This window comes from Panthera onca, chromosome E1 (assembly GCF_046562875.1).
Source record: "Panthera onca isolate mPanOnc1 chromosome E1, mPanOnc1 haplotype 2, whole genome shotgun sequence".
NCBI classification, from domain to species: Eukaryota; Metazoa; Chordata; class Mammalia; order Carnivora; family Felidae; genus Panthera; species Panthera onca.
This window is the reverse complement of record NC_138352.1, coordinates 44,837,109-44,861,553: the sequence shown is the minus strand read 5'-3', so window position 1 is coordinate 44,861,553 and position 24,445 is coordinate 44,837,109. Positions and strand designations below refer to the sequence as shown.

The following is a 24,445-nucleotide window of genomic DNA, read 5'->3' as shown; positions in this document are numbered from 1 at the left end:
ACATCAGGATCTGTACTGACAGCTCAGAGCCTGGAGCCTGCTTCAGATTCTGTGTTTCCCTCTCCCTCTGCCCCTCCACTGTTCATGCCATGTCTCACTCTCAAAAATAAAAAAACATTAAAAAAAAACAAAAACAAAAACAAAAAACCTAAAATATTGATCGAGGTAGAATTCCTATTAAAAAGCCATACAGGGCAGTCTCTATCAAAATAACACCAGCATTCTTCACAGAGCTAGAACCAACAATCCTAAAATTTGTATGGGAACCAGAAAAGACCCCGAATAGCCAAAGCAATCTTGACAAAGAGAACCAAAGCTGGAGGCATCACAATGCCGGACTTCAAGATGTATTAAAAGCTGTAGTCATCAAGACAGTCAGTATGGTACTGACACAAAAACAGGCACTCAGATCAATGGAACAGAATAGAGACCCCAGAAATTGACCCACAAATGTATGGCTAACTAATCTTTGACAAAGCAGGAAAGAATATCCAATGGAATAAAGACAGTCTCTTCAGCAAATGGTGCTGGGAAAACTGGACAGCGATGTGCAGAAAAATGAGCCTGGACCACTTTCTTAAACACCATACACAAAAATAAATTCAAAATGGATGAAAGACTTAAACCTAAGACAAAATCCTCAAAATCCTGGAGGAGAAAGCAGGCAAAAACCTTGTGACCTCAGCCGCAGCAACTTCTTACTCAACACGTCTCCGGAGGCAAGGGACACAAAAGCAAAAATGAACTCTTGGGACCTCATCAAAATAAAAAGCTTCTGCACAGCAAAGGAAACAATCAGCAACCGATGGAATGGGAGAAGATATTGGCAAACGACACATCAGATAAAGGGTTAGTATCCAAAATCTACAAAGAACTTACCAAACTTAACACCCAAAAAACAAATAATCCAGTGAAGGAATGGTCAAAAGACATGAATAGACACTTCTCCAAAGAAGACATCCAGATGGCCAACATGAAAAAAATGCTCAACATCACTCATCATCAGGGGAATACAAATCAAAACCACACTGAGATACCACCTCACACCTGTCAGAATGGCCAAAATTAACAACTCAGGCAACAACAGATGTTGGCAAGGATGCGGAGAAAGAGGATCTCTTTTGTACTGCTGGTGGGAATGCAAACTGGTGCAGCCACTCTGGAAAACAGTATGGAGGTTCCTCAAAAAATTAAAAATAGAACTACCTTACAACCCAGCAATTGCACTACTAGGTATATATCCAAGGGATACAGGTATGCTGTTTTGAAGGGACATATGCACCCCAATGTTTACAGCAGTGCTATCGACAACAGCCAAAGTATGGAAAGAGCCCAAATGTCCATCAACGGATGAATGGATAAAGAGGATGTGGTACATATATACAATGGAATATTACCCAGCAATCAGAAAGAATGAAATCTTACCATTTGCAACTATGTGGATGGAACTAGAGGGTATTATGCTAAGCGAAATTAGAGAAAGACAAATATCATAGGACTTCACTCATATGAGGACTTTAAGAGACAAAACAGATGAACGTAAGGGAAGGGAAGCAAAAATAATATAAAAACAGGGAGGGGGACAAAACATAAGAGACTCAAATATAGAGAACAAACAGAGGGTTACTGGAGGGGTTGTGGGAGGGGGGATGGGCCAACTGGGTAAGGGGCACTAAGGAATCTACTCCTGATATTGTTGTTCTATATGCTGACTAACTCGAGTATAAATTAAAAAGTAAATACATTATTTATTTTTAAAAAGTGAGGCTCACAAAGTTAAAAAAAAAAAAACAAAAAAACAAGCCATACAGGGGCACCTGGGTAGCTCAGGTTAAGTGTCAGACTCTTGATCTCATCTCAGGTCTTGATCTCAGGGTTGTGAGTTCAAGGCTCACACTGGGCTCCACATGGGGCATGAAGCCTACCAAAAAAAAAAAAAAAAAAAAAAAGCCATACATGCTTTTGAAATTTAAATACATTATTTTTTAGTGAGAAGAGCTAAAGTCTCTAATACAAACATTTATTTGAGCATGCACAATTTATTTGAGTTGGCAACAAAAGTGTAAATATGACCATAATTCCTGTTTGCCAATGGTTATCACCCATTTACTGATGCTAGACTGTTTCATAGCCTACATGTAAGATTTCAATATTGTTATGTGGAATACTCTTTCATAAATATACTGATTTCCTAGTCTTATGGAACATTCATTGTAAGGAGTTAGGGAATGGCTTAAACATATATAAATCAGAAAAAGAGAAGTTTATTCATTCAGCAAAGTTGATCACTGTGTGTCGGGCACTTATCTGGGCATTGGGCATCAATCACCAAAAACAGATAAAAATGTCTTCAGTTAAGTGGGAAGAGGAGTGGAGACATAAACAATAAACATAATAAGAAACGCATGTAAAATACTAGAAAAGTAAAAGGCTATGCAAAAAGGAAAAGATTTATAATAGAGGAATTACAAGTGCAAGGAGGAGAGGAAGAACCATCAAAGGAGACTGAGAAGACAGAACCCTAAAAGTTACATAAGAGAGTATGATGATCTAGAAGACTAGAGAAGAAAGTATATCAAAGAGGGAATGATGAACATTTAGATGGCAGCAGTCACTTAGCAGCTGCTAAATGGGTCGGACCTGAGAAGAGAGTATAGGATTTAGCAACAGGAAGGTCACATTGGTGGTATTTTCAGGCTTTTCAGTAAACTTGTGCTATTTAATTCCTTTTGGTCATGGAGAAAGGATTGACAAGAAAGATAGTTAATGCTAAACTCTCTTCTTTTTGTGGTCTTGTGGAACTAGTGGTAGTTTGACCTTGTGTAAGTATGTAGCATCTAGATTGCTTTTCACAGAAAACTTAGGATACTGTTGTTTTTGCTTGAATGTCAACCTGGTCAGTGTGAACAAGTGGTTGTTAAGATTACACTAATAGCAGCAGTAGGGAATGAAATTTCTCTTGTGAGAACCCCATACTCAGAACTGCAGGAACTAGTCATTTGGAAGGTAACATTATTTAGATTCAGAAAAGCTAACTAAGAGAATCTGTGATGTGTGGGCATTACAGTCCGTTGACTGCAGGTGGCATTCCTTGAGGTTGCTATAGAAAGAAAGAAAATAGCTTTAAAGAGGGAAAAATTCAGCCCTGATTTTAATTGTTTGGTCCACTAAGAAAAAGAATACCAAGTCAGGTGGAAACTTTGCCTTTAAACATTTTTAGTTTAATGTGTTATTCTAGATTTAGAATACATATGATTAACTTGTGGGGGGTGGTGGCGGTGATCAGAAATTCAACATTTAAGTGCTGTCACCGTAGCAAGGGTATACTCAGTAGATAGAATCATCATAACATGTGGGCTGAGATGAGGCTGTTCTAGACGAGTCTCTCAAAGTTAATTGATGGAAACTTCCCACTTTCCAGAATGTTTATTACCTTAGCAATGCTATGCCACGACTGCTGGAACACAGCTGTGGGTGCTATGCCAACGCCCACGTTGCCAGTGTCAGGAAGGATGTACTTTTAAACCTCTAATTTATCTAATAATGTCTTTAGTGATTTGTGTAGGTTTGGCATTGTGATGAAAATGCTTCCTAGCCTGGTTTATAATGAGAATTCAGTTTGCAGCCTTAAAATGTATATTGTCTTAACATGCATGTGGAAGGTACTAACAAATCAACTTAGAAAAAGATCTGACTAAAATACTGTCCTGTCCATCTAACAGGATTTATCTACCCATAATATTTGAAAATGAATGCAAATTAAATGTTTTTATGCCATAGTAACTTTTTGTGGGTTCTGTTCTGTACCAAGATGGCAATACACAGTGCTAGAAGGGAGCTACCTTTCAGATTCAATTCCAGTCTGACTCCTTTTCTTTTCTCTAATGGAAAATGTGAATTGGACTCATCAACCTATAGAATGGAGGTATAATGAAAAGCTCTTGTAAATAAATATATTTTAAATGTTTTAAATTTATTTTTGAGAGAGAGAGAGCATGAGCAGGAGCAGAGGAGGGACAGAGAGAGAGGGGAACAGACGATCTGAAGCAGGCTCTGCGCTGACAGGAAGACATGGCGCTCGAACTCAGAAAACCGTGAGATCATGACCTGAGCTGAAGTCAGAGGCTAAATGGACTGAGCCACCCTGGCGACCCTCTTGTAAATAAATATTTAAAAAAAAAATTTTAAGTTTATTTATTTTGAGAGAGAGCACGTGAGAACAAGCAGGAGAGGAGCGGAGAGAAGGAGAAACAGATCCCAAGCAAGCTCTGCACCATCAGTGAGGGGCTCAAACTCACAAAATGTGAGATCATTACCTGAGCTGAGATTGCGAGTGGGATCTTAACCAACTTAATCAACTGAGCCATGCAGGGCACCCTGTAAATAAATATTTTTAAAGAGGTAGGAAATAGTATTCTCTTGTTTGAAATATTAAGCTTCATAACCAGTTGGTGACAATATTATGTTATATTATGTTTACAGTATAGATGTGTCTGTAAGAAAACAAGCTATACAAAATCTGATGGATTCTTTCATAACTAGTGGATTCACTGCAAGAATTGATTATACAGTACAGTTTATGAAGCTTAATACAGTCTGGATTTCTGCCTTACAATATGTAACATTGAGAAAGTCAATATACACAGAAATTCAAATCTGCATCCATGTAGCATAACTAACATAAAGAGCTTTAATGAAGTGGCTTGTTTTATTTATGTGACTACACTTAAAAATTAAAATTAAATGGACCCCTAATTAATGATGTTTCAGCGTTGTTCAAAGGCTTGTGTATAGTTTATATATGACTTAGATAAAAACTAGACAAAGATTTTATTTTTATCTGTGAAGACAAAAAGTATGTACTTTGATGCCTAAAGCAAACAAGAAAGTAATAAATTGGTATTTGACTTTAAGTGAGCCAGTCTCCTGGGGCGCCTGGGTGGCTTAGTCACTTAAGTGTCCAACTTTTGGTTTCAGCTCAGGACATGATCTCACAGTTTGTGAGTTCGAGCCCTGCATCAGGCAAAACCTGCTTGGGATTCTCTGTTTCCCTCACTCTGCACCTCCCCCATTCACTCTCTCTCAAAAAAAATAAACTTAAAAAAAATTTTTTTTTAAATAAAAGAGCCAGTCTCCCAAAATGACACACACTGCAAAAGTTAAAAATTTTCTAACCATACTCTACTTTAGCAATGCTCTCAAGATAATAACATCTGTAATCTCAGTTCCCTAAACTGCCTTGAGTACTGGCCTTCCTCTGATATTTGCTATGCAATACATTTGCCAAACTTTGAGACCTGTATGAGCACTGTATATGCTTCTTTCAAGGGTTGTATAAGAAATGGTAAAAGAAAGCAGTTTTGCTATGTTATTATCATGTTAGTCACTCTGGATAATTCTCTTAAAAATGACAAGCTCTAATGATAAGTTTTTATTTGACTTGTATCAAATATTCTTTGACATGACTATGTTTTAAAATATATTTGCAATTCTGATTTTTCAGAAATAATCACTTTCACTTCAGAGTCAAAATCATAAGAACTTATTCACGCTAAGTGTTACAGCTTTTTGACAGGTAGAAGTAGCTGATGTGGGTGAAGCGTCTAGCTTGATGTTTTATATCTAGCTATTAGTCAGCTAATCCTCCTTCCTACTTCACTGAAAATATTTTCATTCTGTCTGACAAAAAGTAAAAAATTACATTAACTGGGACTAAAAATGTATTGCAGATGACACATTAATGAGACTAATGGTTCTTGCCTTACTCTTTAAAGTTTTCATATTCTTACCTTTGGTGAGCCTCCTAGATCCTAGATATTTTAATAATTACACAAAAGATATCCTTTTTCTTGGCAGGGGAGGAATTATAGGGAATAAGATTACAATAAAAGTTTTAAGGTAATTTTAATATAAATTTGAAACAAAAGGACCAAGTAAATCTTCTAAGTATATATTAAAATTCCACTTATGCAAAATATTTGGATGTGACTGGCTAAAATAAAGCATGATAGAAAAGTAAAGTCAAGCAATGCTAACAAAGAGTTTATTTAGGTCTATGGAGAAAAATTTTGACTTATCAAGAAAAATTCAGTTAACTTGGCATGAAAGAAGAAATGGTAATATGGCTTATAAAACATTTGGATTTCAAGGGATGCCATCAGTTTATTTCATAATTGTTAAAGGGCAGTGGCTTCCAAAAAAAATTTTTTTATCACAATCAGGATTCAGTATATACTTACGTATGTTTCCAGAATACATACTTAGCCTTACCTCATGTACCCTATCTCCTTTTTTAATTTTTAGATTATTTTTTTATTTTATTTTTTAAAATTTACATCCAAGTTAGTTAGCATATGGTGCAACAATGATTTCAGTAGATTCCTTAATGCCCCTTACCCATTTGGCCCATCCCCCCTCCCACAACCCCTCCAGTAACCCTCTGTTTATTCTCCATATTTAAGAGTCTCTTATGTTTTGTCCCCCTCTGTTTTTATATTATTTTTGCTTCCCTTCCCTTATGTTCATCTGTTTTGTCTCTTAAAGTCCTCATATGAGTGAAGTCCTATGATATTTGTCTTTCTCTAATTTCGCTTAGCATAATACCCTCTAGTTCCATCCACATAGTTGCAAATGGTAAGATTTCATTCTTTTTGATTGCTGGGTAATATTCCATTGAATATATATACCACATCTTCTTTATCCATTCATCCGTTGATGGACATTTGGGCTCTTTCCATACTTTGGCTGTTGTCGATAGCACTGCTGTGCTATTGGGGTGCATGTGTCCCTTCAAAACAGCCTACCTGTATCCCTTGGATATATACCTAGTAGTGCAATTGCTGGGTTGTAAGGTAGTTCTATTTTTAATTTTTTGAGGAACCTCCATACTGTTTTCCAGAGTGGCTGCACCAGTTTGCATTCCCACCAGCAGTACAAAAGAGATCCTCTTTCTCTGCATCCTTGCCAACATCTGTTGTTGCCGGAGTTGTTAATTTTGGCCATTCTGACAGGTGTGAGGTGGTATCTCAGTGTGGTTTTGATTTGTATTCCCCTGATGATGAGTGATGTTGGGCATTTTTTCATGTGTTAGTTGGCCATCTGGATGTCTTCTTTGGAAGACATGTCTATTCATGTCTTTTGACCATTCCTTCACTGGATTATTTGTTTTTTGGGTGTTGAGTTTGGTAAGTTCTTTATAGATTTTGTACCTATTTCCTTTTTTAAAAAAAAAAATTCTGGTCACAATTCATAAATTCATTAACCACTAATGGATCACAACCTATAATTTGAAAAATACTGATGAATAATAAGGATAGCTAATTTTATGATTTTTTTCCCTTCAAGACTTAGAATGTAAACATTGTCATTTTATCTGTTTCTAAACCACTCAACTACGTACTTTCTTAGCCTCACCTAAACCTTGCTATCACAAAAATTGCACTGGCTCCAAAATCCTATCCACAGGCATCCTGCTTTCAGGCTACAATATTTCGTTCTTCCAGGTTATGTGCCCAAGTGCTCCCAACTACAGTTGTTTCATTACATATAGATCACACTGATTTGCCACTTGTGTCTCTTCTTTCTTAGCCACTTTAAAGTCCAAGGTCTTGGGGCGCCTGGGTGGCTCAGTCGGTTGGGTGGCCGACTTCGGCTCAGGTCATGATCTCGCGGTCCGTGAGTTCCAGCCCTGCGTCGGGCTCTGTGCTGACAGCTCGGAGCCTGGAGCCTGTTTCAGATTCTGTGTCTCCCTCTCTCTGACCCTCCCCCGTTCATGCTTTGTCTCTCTCTGTCTCAAAAATAAATAAACATTAAAAAAAAAAAAAATTTAAAGTCCAAGGTCTAAGGTTGTAATCACATGCTTAAAAGATAATAAATTTCCATGTCTCTTCTTCACTTTTTAATACTTACCTTGCAAAATCCCAAATCTTGACAAACTAGACAATTCTTTTTACCTACACATATTCCAACACATGAACATAGATGGAGAAAATCGTACAACCAAAAAGACTGGTTTCATTTAAAAATTGTCTCAAGGTTCCAACAGTCTCTTAGCACTGACAGTCCTACTCTCTTTTTCATACTACATTCTCATCCCTCCTGCTGCATGTACTTTCTTTCTACCCTTACCACCCAGCTGATAACCTACCCCAATGATTCTCAAAGTGTTGTCCCTAGACCAGCAGCATGAACCTCATCTGGGAACTTGCTAGACATGAAAATTTTCAAGTCTTCAGATCTACTGAGTCAGAAACTCTAGGGATGAGACCCAGCAATCTGTGTTTTAACAAGCCCTGCAAGGTAACTCTGATGTCTGCAAAAGTTTGAGAACTGCTGATTCATTGAGAAGCCATGCTCTAGAATTTAAGCTCCAGAGGAGGGGTTATTTTTGTTTTTGTTTTTAATGTTTATTTATTTTGAGAGAGAAAATGCATTAGTTGGGGAGAGGCAGAGAAGCAAGGAGAAAGAGAATCCCAAGCAGGTTCTGTGCTGTCAGACAGGCACAGAGCCTGACATGGGGCTCGATCCCACAAACTGTGAGATCATGACCCGAACTGAAATCAAAAGTCAGACACTTAAACAACTGAGCCACCCAGGTACCCATTTTTTAAAAAAAATATAATTGACATACAATATTAGTTTAAGGTAAACCACACAGTGATCCAACAATTATATACACTATTATTGACTGTATTCCCTATGCTGTACTTTTCCTCCCCATGACTTATTTATTTTATAACTGGAAGTCTGTCCCCCTTAATCCCCTTCATTTATTTTCCACACCTTCCTGTCCTCTGGCAACCACTAGTTTGTTCTCTGTATTAGTTTATTTCTGTTCTTTGTTCATTCATTTGATTTTTGGATTCCACATATAAGTGAAATCATATGGTCTTTTTTTCTGACTTATTTCACTTAGGTTCATTCATGTTATCTTGAAAGGCAAGATTTCATTATTTTTTATAGCTGGTATTCAATTGTATATAAACTACATAATTCTTCATCCCTCTGTGGATGGACATTTAGGTTGTTCCCTTACCTTGGCTATTATAAATAGTGCTGCAATAAACATAGGAAGGCATATATCTTTTTGAATTAGTGTTTTTGTTTTCTTTGGGTAAATAACCAGAGGTGGAATTACTTAGTTGTATGGTATCTCTGGTTTAATTTTTTGAGGAACCTTAATGCTGTTTTTCATAGTGGCTACACCAACTTACATTCCCGCCAACAGTGTATGAGGGTTACAAAGGCAGGAGTTGTCTTTTTTGGTCATTTATATCCTGAGTGCCAGAATGGTTCCTGGAACACTGTAAGCCTCAATAAGTTACTGTTGAATCATACCTTTAGATGGGAATACTCTTATTTCCTACTAAGAAGTCTAGAAGCCTACCTGCATCTGTACCCATTTTCTTCCTTCCTTCTCCAACTGGTGAAATGTGCCTCATGCTATCAAAGGTCAGCATTATCAGATATGAATTAGATCTCATCTCTTCTTGCCTTCTCAGGAACTTTGCTCCTTTGGTCATCCCCTGTGTCCTACATTATCTATCAGCCTTTCTCTACTAGATCATTTCCTTTAATATACAATCAGATTCTACACCATTCTAAAATAAGAACAGACTTCCTCTCCTCATATGCCCTTTCAGTTACTGTCCCATTTCTGTTTGCCTTCACTGCCACACTTCCTTGCTTTCCATTTCTAATCTTATTTTCACCTCCACTATTCAGTGGTTCTTAACAAAGCAGTAATTTTTTAAACATCTTTATTGAGATATAATTCACATACCATAAAAGTTACCCATTTAAAGTGTACAATGGTTTTCATACATTCAGAAGTGTTTAATCATCACTACAATCCAAGATTTAGAATATTTTCATCACTCCCAAGAGAAACTTCCTACCCATCAGCAGTTACTCCCTACGCACCTCACCCCTCTGCCCTAGGCTACCGCTACTGTACTCTGTTTCTATAGATTTGCCTATTCTGGACTTTTCCTTTGAATGGAATCATAGAGTGTGTGGTCTTTTGTGACTGGCTTCTATCACCCTAATGTTTCCAAGGTTTATCCACATTGTAGCATGTATGTATACTTTATTCCTTTTATGGCTGAATAATAATCCATTGTATGAATATACTGTCTTTTATTTATGCATAATCAGTTGATGGACAGTTGGTTGTTTATGCTCTTTGGCTATTATGAATAATGGTGCTATGAACATATACAAGTTTTTGCATGGTTACTTCTCTTGGCTATATACCTATAAGTGGAATTGCTTGGCTATATAATAACTTAAGCATTTTAAGGAACTGCTAAAGCAGCTGTACTAGATACCAGAAATATTGTTGTAGCTTGTTTTAGAAAAACAATCTGCCATAGTCTGTTCTGGCCACACAATTCACATCCTTCACACATGCAAAATACACTTGCCCCCTCCCAAGAAGGTCTCCCAAAGTTCCATTTCTTAATGGCATCAGGCTCAGGCTTGAAGTTTAGAAACTCAGTGAGGTCAGGTGCAGATGAGATTCCTTGGGTACAATTTCTTGATGACAGCTCCTGGAGTATAGTTCCACTTGATATGAAAACATGGTGACTAAAGAAGCAAACTAGGGGCGCCTGGTTGCTCAGTCAGTTAAGTGTCTGACTTTGGCTCAGGTCATGATCTCACGGTTTGTGAGTTCAAGCCCTGCATAGGGCTCTGTGCTGATGGTGCAGAACCTACCTGGGGTTCTCTCTCTCCCCCTCTTTCTGCCTGTCCCAGTTTCTCTCTCTCTTAAAACAAGCAAATCTAAAAAAAAAATTAAAAAAAGAAGCAAACTATACAACCTTCCCATAACTACCCAAATACAATGGTGAGGCTTGAGATACCCTTCCTATTCCACAAGAGGCAATACTCTTTTTATAATCTCTTCCTATGTGGTATGTTCTTCTACAGTTTTAAATACCATCCATACAAGGGCGCCTGGCTGGCTCAGTTGGTTAAGTGTCTGACTCTTGATTTTGGCTCAGGTCAGAAGCTCATGCCATGGTTCATGAGTTAGAGCCTGGCATTGGGCTCTGCACTGACAGTGTGGAGCCTGTTTGGGATTCTCTCCCCCCAACTACCCCGTCCATTTCCTGCTTGTACACATGTACACTCACGCTCTCTCTCTCAAAAAACAAAAAAAAAAAAAAAAAAGAATAAAAAGCAACTTAAAAAAAAAAACATACCATCCGTACATTCATGGCTTCTGAATTTCCTGACATCTCTGAGTTCCACACTAGAATATCTAATAACTATTTGATACCTTTAACTAGGATATCTCACAGATATTTCCAATTTAACATGCTAAAATTAACTCTTACTTTCTTCTTCACCCTTTCCTCCCACAAACCTGTTCTTTTCCTGGTTTCTCCATCTAGGGGAATGATGCCACATTCACCTAGTTGCTCAGTCCAAAACCCAGGACTCAGTCTCAATTCTTTTCTCTGACCTCTGTATTCCAGTAATCAGCAAGTTCTGTATTTTCTTTCTCCAGATTATACTCTTTTTTTCAATCTCACCTGGATTACAACAATCTTGTTATTGGACACCATTCTTTATTCTTGCTCCTTTTGGATTTCCATTGGTAGTCAAAGTCATATTTTAATTAATATGTCTGGTTATGGCATGCCCTTGCTCACAGTCTTCAGTGACTTCCCACTGCACTTTGAGTAAGATCTGAATTCTTTTCCATGGTCCAAAAGGTTCATATAACTGGCCATTGCTTGTCGCTCTGACCTTATTCCCTGCCATCTTTCCTCCTTTTCCACTATCTTCATCTTCTCTGGGCTTTTCTCAGTTCCTCAAACATCCCAAGCTCTCAGAAGGGATCTGTACACATGGTACTTTCTCTGCCTGGAATATTCTCTCCCAACTTCCCACACCCACAAAACTGAATCTTTCCTGTTCTTTAGGAATAGATTCCTGAATCTATTGGAATCCAGGAATCCAAGGTACAGATTCCTGACCATTCTAAGTAGGTATCCCCCTCTTTATTTTCTATCACTGTAACCTGTTTGTTTCTTTTATAAAACTTATCCCAATTTTAACTATTTGTTTACTTATTTATCATGTCTCCCTAACTAGATTATAAGCCCTACTGAGTCAGAGGTCATGTCTGTGTTATTCACCATTGTATACCCAATTCCAAGCCAGAATGCCTAGCACGTAATATATACTCAATAAATATGTGTTGAACAGTGTTTAAAGATATAATTTTGTTTTGAGATAAATATATTAATACTAAGTAATTATTAATGTTAAATGGATTATTTCCTAATTCTTACTGAAATAGCCCTTTCTCTTTCAGTAATTGCCCTTCCTTTTTGGCTGCTGCTTTAGCCAGAGCCACATCAGACGAAGTCCTTCAGAGTGATCTTTCTGCACATTATATCCCAAAGGAAACAGATGGCACAGAAGGAACTGTGGGTGAGTACCTTTCTACATTATTCGCTTAAAAATATTAAAATATGGGGCGCCTGGGTGGCTCAGTCAGTTGAGTGTCCAACTCTCGATTTCAGCTCAGCTCATGGTTTCATGGTCATGGGATGGAGCCCCATGTCAGGCTTTGTGCTGAACATGGAGCCTGCTTGGGATTCTGTCTCTCTCTCTGCCCCTCCTGTGCTCACATGTGTACTCTCTCTCTCAAAATAAACTTTATATATATATTAAAATCTTCTCATGTGTAGTGACACACAGAAAATGTCTACACAACATGAAATCTAATTCTTTATGCACTTATTGATTTTAGCAGAAGAAGGAGAAAAAAATGCAAAATTATATATATTTCAAACTAGTCAATAAAAGGAGGGAAAAAGAAAAAATACAGGTGTATTTTGAAAATATGTGACAATAATTGGAGCAAGAGACTGCCCTAACAAAATATTATCATAAATAATGCCTGGGTAAATGGAAAGAGTAAAGTGAGAAGTGTGAAGACACAACAGAAAAGATGAGTGAGTGAGGGGAGAGAGAGTTTGAGCAAAACCTATTTAAAACTTTTCACTTACCTTTAAGAATCCAAGTGAAAAATCATATAAAAATTCAAGAAATCAGTTGTAACATAACTTCTCATTCATTATATTAAATTTTATTTCTACCAATAAATAGAGTTCTTTATGACAACTATGTAACGTGATTTAATTGCATGGATCACTGGACATCTTTTTTCCAGGCAAATTAAGAGGTTTTATTTTTGAAGGAAGGCCTATTTTATTAACATATTATGCTTATACATATTTGCCAGGCTCTAAAGAAATACCTAGTTTCTTATAAATTAGGAATTACTACTCAAAATCATTAAGGAATTTTATTTTTTTTAACTTTTTTTTAACGTTTATTCATTTTTGAGAGAGAGGGAGCACAAGCAGGGGAGGAGCAGAGACAGGGAGACACAGAATCTGAAGCAGGTTCCAGGCTCTGAGCTGTCCCCACATAGCCTGATGCGAACTCACAAACCATGAGATCATGACCTGAGCTGAAGTTGGATGCTTAACTGACTGAGCCACCTAGGCGCCACCCCTCTTTTAACTTTTTTTTTTAAGGAATTTTAATATTTCATTTTATTCCAACTTAAGCATTTGCCTTTAAACATGGTGCATAAGGAGCAAAGCATATATTAATGAATCAGAGTAGCTAATCCCAGAGAACTTGAGGCAGATATAAAAGTAAACATTTCTGTTCTTCCTTTATCTCTCTAGATCATTTTTGACAGAAAATTGGCAAGAAAGGAATTCCTCTTCTTGTTTTTACTGAGAGTAATTGATTCACTTGGAACCAAATTGTTCCAGAGACAACTTGGATGGAATTCCTGTTACAAAGCATTGGTCTTTCCTCTGTTACTGATGCATGAAGTAAAAGCCCTGTAATGAAAAGATGAGGGAGATTAAATTCTGCTTCACTGCAGCCTGGGTGATGGCTGACTCAGTTCCAGCTCAGTACAGTGACATTAACGACTAATGACTAATTTACAGCTGCGAGGGGGTGGATTGCTACTTTGGACAATTTTCTCTTTTTCACACCCTTTTTTATTTTATTTTTCCATTTCAAGCAGCAATTATACATACTGATGTTCTACACTCCCTGCAGAAGGAAAATACTTAACGTAGCAAGATTGAAGTGTTGCCCTGCATGCCTATTTTGGAAGAATATTTGGAACCCCCATAAGATAGCAAAAGTGAAATGGTGGTATCATTGGTAGTTCTGATTTTATGTTTTTTCAATAGATTACCCAGTAATGTCTCCAGGCCATGGCTGTGATTCAGAATGATCTGTTGTAATCTAACTATTTGCAAGTCCCTAATCCTTTTAACCCAAATCACTCAGTGTGAACTGCTGCTGAGGAGAATCTCTACAGGGCATATTGTGTTTATCCACACATTAGAGTGGGAAATGAGCTTACTGAGTAAGGTCTGCTGTCACTGGATTACAGGCACTCAAGTCCCCAATGAAACGCCATTGTCTCTCCTCTTAGTTGTTTCCAAAAACAGACTTAAAAAAAATCCTTAACTAAAAGTTTGTCACCCATAGCAAAATGTTTGCTAAATGACCTTGTGTGTCTCTTGGTACAAATTTAGTTTGGCGGATGTAACGCCTATCCAGACAACCTAAAATCTATTTAAAATATCCCAGTGTAAAAATTAAACACAAGAAGGGGAAAATGATCACTAATACTGAGGAAATTAAAAGAATTATGAAAATTTTGTGTAAATAAACCTGAAAACCTGGGTATTTTCTAGAAAAATACAAGTTAACAAACTTTACCTAAGAAGAAAGAGATTGAGAAGATTGCCCAGGAGCAGTCTTCCAAAAAGGAGAAAGAATAGATGATTCTACAGGTGAACATTTTCAAATGATCAAAGACAGATACTTCCAATGTTTCTTAGAATGAATTATCCAATTGCACAAAGGAGGAAAATTTGTAAACCATAACACCGATAACCAAAACTTGCCTGAAACAAAACTAAAAAACGATATGAGGGGTCAGTCTTAGTAATCAATGTAAAAAATCTTAAGTAAAATACTTGTATATTGAGTACAATAGTTAATTCATTCAATGTGTATTTTCTTGAGGCCTGACCATATGCTTAGCATGTGCTGAAGAGACCATAAAACAAAAATAATAGGAAGCCTGTTAGCATAATTTATATATTAATAGGTCAAAAGAAAAACAGCAGAATAATCTCAAAAGATGCCCAAAGAAGCATTTGATTAAATTCAATTATCCATTCCTAATTTTAAAAATATACTTAATAAAGTAGAACTAGATGGGTACCTCTTAGACACTGTAGGACAAAATTTGACTCAGAGCAAAATCTAGCATTTGTGCATAATGTATGCTTAAGAATTTTTTAGTTGCAGGGTGCCTGGCTGTCTCAGTTGGATGATCATGTGATTCTTGATCTTGGGGTTGTAAGTTCGAGCTCCATGTTGGGTATAGAGATTATTTAAAAATAAAATCTTAAAAAAAAATTTTTTTTTAGTTGCAAGTGACCACTAACAGACTGGCTTCAGCAAAACAGAATTTATTGGCTACCCTTCAATGTATGGGCTACACGGCTAGATGCAAGGCTTCACATGATTCATCAGAACCTGGCATTTCTCCAAATCTCAGCTGTATTCTTTTTTTTTTTTTTTTTTTGAAGTAGGCTCCACACCCAACATGAGGCTTGAACTCACAACCCTGAGATCAGCAGTTGCATGCTCTACCAAATGAGCCAGGCACCCCTCTTTAATTTTGATTTTATTTTCAGGCTCCATTTTCAGGCAAGATCACTGCTAGGCCACCAGGTCTTCAACTGCCCAGGTGCAAATCAAGCAGGAAAATAAGAGTAACTAAATACTCAGTTGCTCTTACATAAATCACAGATTCACTCTAACCAGCCCAGCTTGGGTTATTTCCAATTCCTGAACCCATCACTGTGGCCAGAGGAATGTGATTCTCTAATTAGCTAGACCTGAATCACATGTTTTACTCCTAGATACACAGGAACTGAGAGAAGGAAATGTCTCTGGTAGAAAGAGGAATGTTTGCTAGGTGGCAAAAAAAACCCAAACACATTAAAGCAAAGTTCTGACTCGAAATAGGAAATAAAGTAAAATAACTAGGAATATATTCTTTAAGAAATATGAAGCTCCCGGGGCGCCTGGCGGGCTCAGTTGGAAGAGCATGTGAACTCTGGGTCATGAGTTCGAGCCCTACGTTGGGGGTAGAAAATTACTTTAAAAAAAATCCTATGAGGGGCACCTGGGTAGCTCAGTTGGTTAAGTGTTGACTTCAGCTCAGGTCATGATCTCATGGCCTGTGAGTTACAGCCTTACATTGGGCTGTGTGCTGAGAGCTCAGAGCCTGGAGCCTGCTTCAGATTCTGTGTCTCCCTCTCTCTCTGCCCCTCCCTCACTCGTGCTTTCTCTCAAAAATAAACATTAAAAAAATTTTTTTTAATCCTATGTTAAAACTAGTGAGCAACATAAAAAGGATTTAATTAATGAAACAATAATGTTTCAATAATGAAACAACTTTTTTCTAGATAAGACTCAATATGAAAAATACATTAATTTTTTTTTTCTTTTGCAGGTTACTCTATAAATTTAAGGTAACCCCAAACACAAGGGCAACAAATTTTCCCCCTCAAACTTGGCAAAATAATTAGAAAAATCATCTGGAAGAATAAGCATGTCAAACTACCGTAGTGATAGCCTTTTAAAATTAGTATTAGGTAGGAAAACTAGTTCTGATATGAAAACATGTTATAAAGTTACAGTAATTATAAATTTTTTTTTAACCTTTATTGAGAGACAGAGAGAGGCAGAATGTGAGCAGGCAGGGGAAATGTAGAGAGAGGGGGAGACACAGAATCGAAGCAGGCTCCAGGCCCTGAGCTGTCAGCACAGAGCCCAACGTGGGGCTCTAACTCACAAACTGCGAGATCATGACCTGAGCCGAAGTCGGTCACTCAACCAACTGAGCCACCCAGGTGCCCCAAAGTTACAGTAATTATAAAATAATGGCACCACTGTAGAAATTGATGGAGTGAACGGGCACCTGGGTGGCTCAGTCGGTGGAGCATCTGACTTCAGCTCAGGTAGTGATCTCACGGTCTGTGGGTTCGAGCCCCATGTTGGGCTCTGTGCTGACAGCTCAGAGCCTGGAGCCTGCTTCGGATTCTGTGTCTCCCTCTCTCTCTGCCCCTCCCCCACTCATGCTCTGTCTGTCTCAAAAATAAATAAACATTAAAAAAAAAGTTAAAATCGGAGTGAAACAGAATGGACAATCAAAAAGCATACAAATATTTAATATTTTAGTAGCTAATTTATGTTTGCATATTCATTTATTCAGTAAACATCTAGTGAGCCCCTGCTATCTGCCAGTTACTGTACTATGATGAATCAAGTATAATTGAGACACAGTCTGTATGTACAGTCTAATTTGGGAAATCTAGAGCACGGGTGTTGGAGTCAGACCTGTGATTAAAAATGGTTTTACTTGGGGCGCCTGGGTGGCTCAGTCGGTTGAGCGTCCGACTTCAGCTTAGGTCACGATCTCGTGGTCCGTGAGTTTGAGCCCCGCGTCAGGCTCTGGGCTGATGGCTCAGAGCCTGGAGCCTGCTTCCGATTCTGTGTCTCCCTCTCTCTCTGCCCCTCCCCCGTTCATGCTCTTGTCTCTCTCTGTCTCAAAAAATAAATAAATGTTAAAAAAAAAAAAGTGTAAAAAAAAAAAAGGTTTTACTTATTTGTGAAATGTTCTAGAGAAAGAGGATGTAACAAGTACTTAATAAATATTATCTATTGGTATAAAATGTGGCAAGAGCTATAGAAGATGGTGTAATGGGAATGTAATGGAAGAAGCAACTGGGAGGGGATAGGAACAGATCTACTGGTTTACTAAATACTAGAGGAAGCTGGTATTGCCTCCACCTAACCAATTTACTGTCCAATAGACAGCACAGGTATGGAAATGTTCTCTGCCTGTTGTCCAATGTGGTAGCCACTGGCTATATGCAGTTACTGAGCATTTGAAATCTAGCCAATGTAACCCAAAAACTGAATTCTAAATTTTACTTAAAGTTAAATGGCCACATGTAGCTAGTAAGCAACCTTACTGGACAGTGTGGGTCTATATAAGAAGAGTAATATACAAGTCAAAAAATAATGGTTTCTATTATTTGGACATTATCTGGAAACTATCCCGATAGTTAACATCAGTTATTTGTTTCACCCAACTCCATTCTCCGTAAGTGTTTCCAAATTCACTTATTGTTTTGCAGTCCTCTGTTGTGATTGAGTCAAACTCACACCTATGCTGCTGCAAAGACCAAATTACAAATAGGTAATTGCTGGCTGAAAGAATCTCTGGGCAACTGGTGCTTTAAAAAAATAAAGATTGGAGTTTTGTCAAAACAGTAAAACTATTGGCTTGTGTATTAGCTTCAGTTCCTCTCTTATACACACCTCCTCAGGTTGTATTGGCTCTTTGAACTTGCTTTCTTTTTCAAATGTACCCTTGATTTTCAATTAAATAAAAATGTCAAGCGGGGGGGGGCAGAGCCACAAAACATAGGTTACCACCCTGTACTATGTTAGAAAAAAAAAAGGCAACAAAAACCTTGAGATAAGCTTTCTGAATATAATCATTGTTGGAAGGATTTTGAGTAAGAAAACAGGTAAATGTAGTCACAGATTAAAGCAACAGCAGGGGGGGCGCCTGGGTGGCTCAGTCTGTTGAGCGTCCGACTTCAGCCCGGGTCACGATCTCGCGGTCCGTGAGTTCGAGCCCCGCGTCGGGCTCTGGGCTGATGGCTCAGAGCCTGGAGCCTGCTTCCGATTCTGTGTCTCCCTCTCTCCCTGCCCCTCCCCCATTCATGCTCTATCTCTCTCTGTCTCAAAAATAAATAAACGTTAAAAAAAAATTAAAAAAAAAAAAAAAGCAACAGCAGGGAAGGAAATAAAAAAATGGGAATCTAAGTTCCTAGGCCATTCTAGAACACAGTCTCTCTTCTGGAGATCTGTGTTCTAGATCAGAGGAGTCATGTGCAGCCACTGGCCATCTGGTACACATTTTCGCAGGCTGTCAGGTAATAATATCTGCTTTATGTAAAGTTAAAAAAAAAAGGTTTTTGGAGAATTCTGAATTTTTTTTACCTGTTTACCTGGGATATAGTAATCTAAAATGCTGGCCTGAGAAAACCTAATCTCCCCCTGGTTATTTAACAGCTGCACTTGAGTAGAGGACAGCTGGAGCTGAGATGGTGTGAGACACTATTCATTGTGGCCTAAAAGGCTTACACATCTGTCATCCATTGAAGGATTCGAGTCCGACTCAGAAGTCAGCTCATCTGTTCCACTTGATAGGTAGTAGACTTAATGATCTAAGGTAAAGAATCCTCTGGTTGGTCTTTTTCTATCCAGGGTTACACATACAGACAGAGTTTAAGTACTTTTTCCCTTAGAGACTTTTAAAACTTTAAAAACTTTACTTCATTTGTTAACCTTCTAGCTAAACTATTGAAGCCATTGCCAAAAACTTTAATTAAAAAATTCATCAAATAAGAAAAATGTATATCATTTAGTTCCAAATTATGATCAGTTACAAGAGAGAAAAGTTAGGGAACTGGAGGGAGGTAAAGGAAGAGGTCAGGAAGAAAAAGACAAAAGCAAAATGGTAATCAAAATAAATGCTCATTCCTGTAGTTTGCAAAATGAATGATTTTTTTTCCATAGGCCTTTCATATTTCAATTGCTGAATAACTACTGTTCATATTTCAGTCATTCTTCTAAGCAGGGGGTTCTTGGCTCTCCAGATAATAACCATGGCAGCCAACCAAAAGGGAGCCACTGCTGTGGAGCTGAACTAGATAGCAGTGGTCAGAGCACTTTGAGGGTTGGAAGAAATCCAGTCTAGGAGTAGATCCAACCCTGACCAGAGGTTTTCTCCTTATGACATAAGGATATCAGTGGCAGCTGCTGGCTGATGATTTTCTACTAGATTGGTTGTCATTTTCTCTCTTCAGAAGCAACATTTCATTTTTTCTTGAGAAGAAGAATTTCTTCTATTAAGGAGTTTGACTAAGGTGACCTACTTCTGTCTTTACCAAGCAGGCTAGTGAAAAGCAGCTTTAAATGGCTCTTCACTGGGGGTGTCTGTGTTTCTTTCACAGAGATTGAGACAATGAAATTGGCGCGTTCTGTCTTCAGCAAACTACATGAGATTTGCTGCAGCTGGGTGAAAGACTTCCCTCTCCGCAGGAGACCCCAGCTTTATTATGAAACATCAATCCATGCCATCAAAAACATGCGCAGGAAAATGGAAGACAAACATGTCTGCATTCCTGACTTTAATATGCTCTTCAATTTAGAGGTAAAGGGCACTTCTCAAGAATCCATGAGATTTAAAAAACAAAACAAACACCTTCATGGTCCTATTTTCTGATAGTATCTCTGATGGGTTGGAGGACTAAAGGCAGAGTGGCACAAATTTGCTTGCATTAGACAACAGAAAAGTTAACTATTTTATGTTATTTTGGGGGTTTTGTTTTATTTAAAGTATGCTTTACGCTCAATGTAAACCCCAGATCAAGAGTCGCATACTCCACTGACTGAATCAGCTAGATGCCCCTATTTTATGTTATTTTGAATAAATAATATATCCACATGGTTCAGAATTGGAAAAAAAAAAATCTCTTATCCTTGTCTCACAGACACTCAGTGCTCTTCCATGAAGACAAGGGAAGTACCAAATTTTTGTGTAAACTTTCAGAGTTATTCTATAAACATATAAGCAAAAAGAAAAACTGTCATACCTCAATAAAGCTGTTGATTAAGTTCCCACATTACTGTGTTGTTGAAGCAACATAAAACACAAACATAAAAGAATGAATTTGAGACTGAGACCGTTTTCTGATTTCATGTGATTTTCTTTTTAAAATCTTGGTTTCTGATACAGGAAAGTAGCTGGAATTACATTTCGTGAATCTCTGTGACTGACAAATTGGATCATATGAGCCTTGTCAGCTTAATAACCATTTTCTTGTTATCTTCCTCTTCTTTTTCTATTAAATGTGTTAGGTTAGTGCAAACAGAGGTAGGTTTGTTTCCTTTGCCTGTCACTTGCCTCTTTTCTTCACTCAAGTCCATAACTTAAAAATTACAATGTAGTAATTTATACAAAGCACAATATTTCCTTCATTTGGCAGCTAAATTTAAATTTTAGCTGACTGTCAGGGTCTGCTAAGCAGTGATAGTAGGTTGATAATTGGTGCTTATGTTACAAAGATAGATCAGCTTTGTTTCCAAATATCTTTAGACTATCTGGATATCTCTGTTTCCAAATGTTACCATGCCTATGCAAATATAACCTAAAAAGCTATATTGTATGATAAACAACCCTTCTATCATTATACCCATTTGAAGATTATACTCAGGTTTGAGGGCATTATTGTTTTTTTTTTGATCTGGTTGGTTTTCATTTTGCCTCAAAAGCAGCTCATATATATGTGATATATTTGCCTCAAAAGCAGCACATATATATGACTGGTTATCTGTGAATGGTGAGATAATATAGATTTCTTTCTTTCTTCATACTTCTTTATTAGTCCCAGTAAACAATACATCATCTTTATACCAGGGGAAACACTATTTTTTAATTAAAAATTTTTTTAATTAAAAATTTTTTAATTTAAAGATTTTAAGATTTTAATCTTTAATTTAATCTTTAATTTAAAGATTTTAAATTAAATTTTTTTTAAAAAATTAAAAATTAAATTTTAATTAAAAAATTTTAATTAAAAAATTTAAAACTAATTTTTTAAAGAGATCCACTTGGCTCTCTTCTGTTTCTTCAGATGCTATATTGAATCTCCCCACTATGGCACCTGGGTGGCTCAGTCAGTTAAGCGTCTGACCCTTGATTTGGGCTCAGGTCATGATCTCACAGTTTCATGAGTTTAAGCCCTGCATTGGGCTCCACGCTGATAGTGTGGAGTCTGCTTGGGAGTCTCTCTCTCCTTCTGCCCCTCTTCCACTTGCGCTCTTTCAGTCTCTCAAAATAAATAAACTTAAAAAATAAATCTCCTACCAATCACACACTAAAGTTCTATTCTCATGTCCTCATAAAAGTATTCTTGTCCCCTCCCTCTTTGTGATGACCCCACATCAGCTCACTCATTTAAAAACTGCTTGTAAAAGCTGTTTTTCAGTTTTACCCTTATCCTGCCAACTGAGTTGTTTATAAGTACTGCTTTAGTATATGTCATTTAGTACATTTAGTACATGTCAGTCAAGACTTTTCTGAAGATAGTTCTGTTTAATCAGTTAATCTTCAATGGCATTGTAGATGGTACTTATTAAACTATTAACTGGTTGTAATGTCTGTATTAGATATTGATATCATAATATTTGGGTGTTTTTATTCTATTTATATTTGGTGCTTTTGTAAATGTAGTATGCACTTTAAAAAGAACTTTTCTTTCTTTCTTTTTTTTTTTTTTTAAAGATTTTAAGTAATCTCTACATCTAACATGGGGCTTGAACTCACAACCCCAGCATCAAGAGTTGCATGCTCCTGTAACTGAGCCAGCCAGGTTTCCCTAAAAAGAATTTTTTCAAAGCACAGACATATCTGTTGTTTTAGTAGTTCTTCCAAATCCCCATGAGATAGCAACTCATCCTTACTTAAAATAGATGAGAAAATAAGCACAAGAAAATTAGATGGTTTACTTTGTATATTTGATTTCCTTTGAATGACAGGGCCTAGACTCATCTGAGCTCCCTGATCCCAAGGATGAAGTCAAAGTTTGCAAAAGAAAATGATTACATACTGTTGCCTAAAGGGAGCCCAGGACTCAAGTGAGAGATTCAGGGAGTTAGAAATCTCCTTAGTAAGCTAGATCAGAGATGTGAACACTGCTGTTGAAGATAAAGAAGCAAACTACTTAATGTTTAAATGTAATATTGTGATTAGGCTTCCTTTGTCAACACAAAGCACAGGTTTGGAAGACCCTCCTCTGGCAGTTGCCTTTATGCTTCAAGCAGTGGGTGAGCCAGGAAGTGCGAGGCTCAATCTTGGATTAGAGGACAAGGCATAATGGTTACCGGACATTTGGACATCTAATATGGTTCAAGTTTGGCTAACCAGTTTAGAGACTGTGTTATATATGGTGGGTATTCAGTGTGACTGAATGATTTATGAAGAAGATATTATAATTAAGAAGTATGTGTATACTTTCATTATCTCTGTATTTTAAACAACCTAACATAATTGGCCCTGTGCTGAAGGCCATTATTTTCTATTGTTCTTGGTTTCTAATTTTATAAGAATACTTTCATTTTGAGAAAAATGCTCAGAACAGCTTTTGCTCAATTCGTCCTTATACCTTCTCTTTCCTCCCCCTTCCCACAACTTGTAACAGCAGTTTTGAAGCAACTGTATGTGGGTGGTTTCCATGGTATAAGACAACAACTTTCACAAAGAGGGTGCTTCAGCCTGAGCTAATTGGCCATGATGTGTTTCAGTGTTATGTGTATAAACACAGATGTCCTCATATTGCAGGTATTTTAGCAGCTGATCATGCATGTCAAAAAAGGGAAGCATTTAGTCTCATTATCTGGGTGACAAGTGTAGTAGAGGAGGACAATGGGCACCAGTACAGGGGATTGGTTCACTTGAGTCACACTGTACCTAACTCACTTAACTGTTTCTGTTTTTCTTATTGACAGGACCAGGAAGAACAAGCTTACTTTGCAGTGTTTGATGGCCATGGAGGAGTGGATGCTGCCATTTATGCCTCCATTCACCTGCATGTTAATTTAGTACGCCAGGAAATGTTCCCCCATGATCCTGCTGAGGCCTTGTGCCGGGCCTTCCGGGTTACTGATGAGCGGTTTGTGCAGAAAGCAGCCAGGGAGGTATGCCTTTTTCTCATAAATTCCAGCCATGAATGCACTGGCTGAGCTCAGCTTGGTCTGTGGTTCAAGGGCTGCTTTGGATTTTGTCTTTTTGGGCAGGCATTATTTAAAGTTCTCTTTCAAACTGTATTCTTGACCCACAGTATTGGATTCTATAGTAGTTCTAATTCCCTCTTTAGGGTTTTAGGGGGTGATATGATGTACTGTAGAGAAACTCCGAAGCTATAGTTTTCCAGAAAGCCAGTCCATTGCTGGATTTGGCAGGTGAGTTTTATCTTTCTTATTTACCAGCGCCTGTCAGGTTCACACTAGGACCATCTCTATAAGCAGACTTTTGCTGACAAGATCTGGGTATGGTGATTAAAACAATGGACTAAAAAGGAAACAGAAGCTAGATTACTCCCATACACTTGGTTCTAAATGGGTTGGCAGTGTTTTACTGTGTATCTCTTGAGGGAAAATTTGCTTGGAAAGAGTGAATCCTTAGATGATTCTTGAACTGATTTTCTCTTAATAGGAAGAAAAGTCA

General features: G+C 37.6%; 1 protein-coding gene across 3 annotated transcripts in view; it reads left to right on the top strand.

Moving 5' to 3' along the window:
• The window catches only part of PPM1E (protein phosphatase, Mg2+/Mn2+ dependent 1E), a 213,235-nt gene that overhangs the window by 178,255 nt on the left and 10,535 nt on the right, over positions 1-24,445 (top strand). The window contains exons 2-4 of one of the 3 annotated variants that reach the window (XM_060647751.3): positions 12,326-12,444; positions 20,172-20,371; positions 23,728-23,916. In XM_060647751.3, coding sequence (XP_060503734.1) covers positions 12,326-12,444; positions 20,172-20,371; positions 23,728-23,916 — 508 coding nt within the window. Of the gene's footprint in view, positions 1-12,325; positions 12,445-19,027; positions 19,089-19,265; positions 19,388-20,171; positions 20,372-23,727; positions 23,917-24,445 lie in introns of those variants that run through there. The other 2 variants (XM_060647752.2, XM_060647753.3) reach the window with 2 other exon arrangements.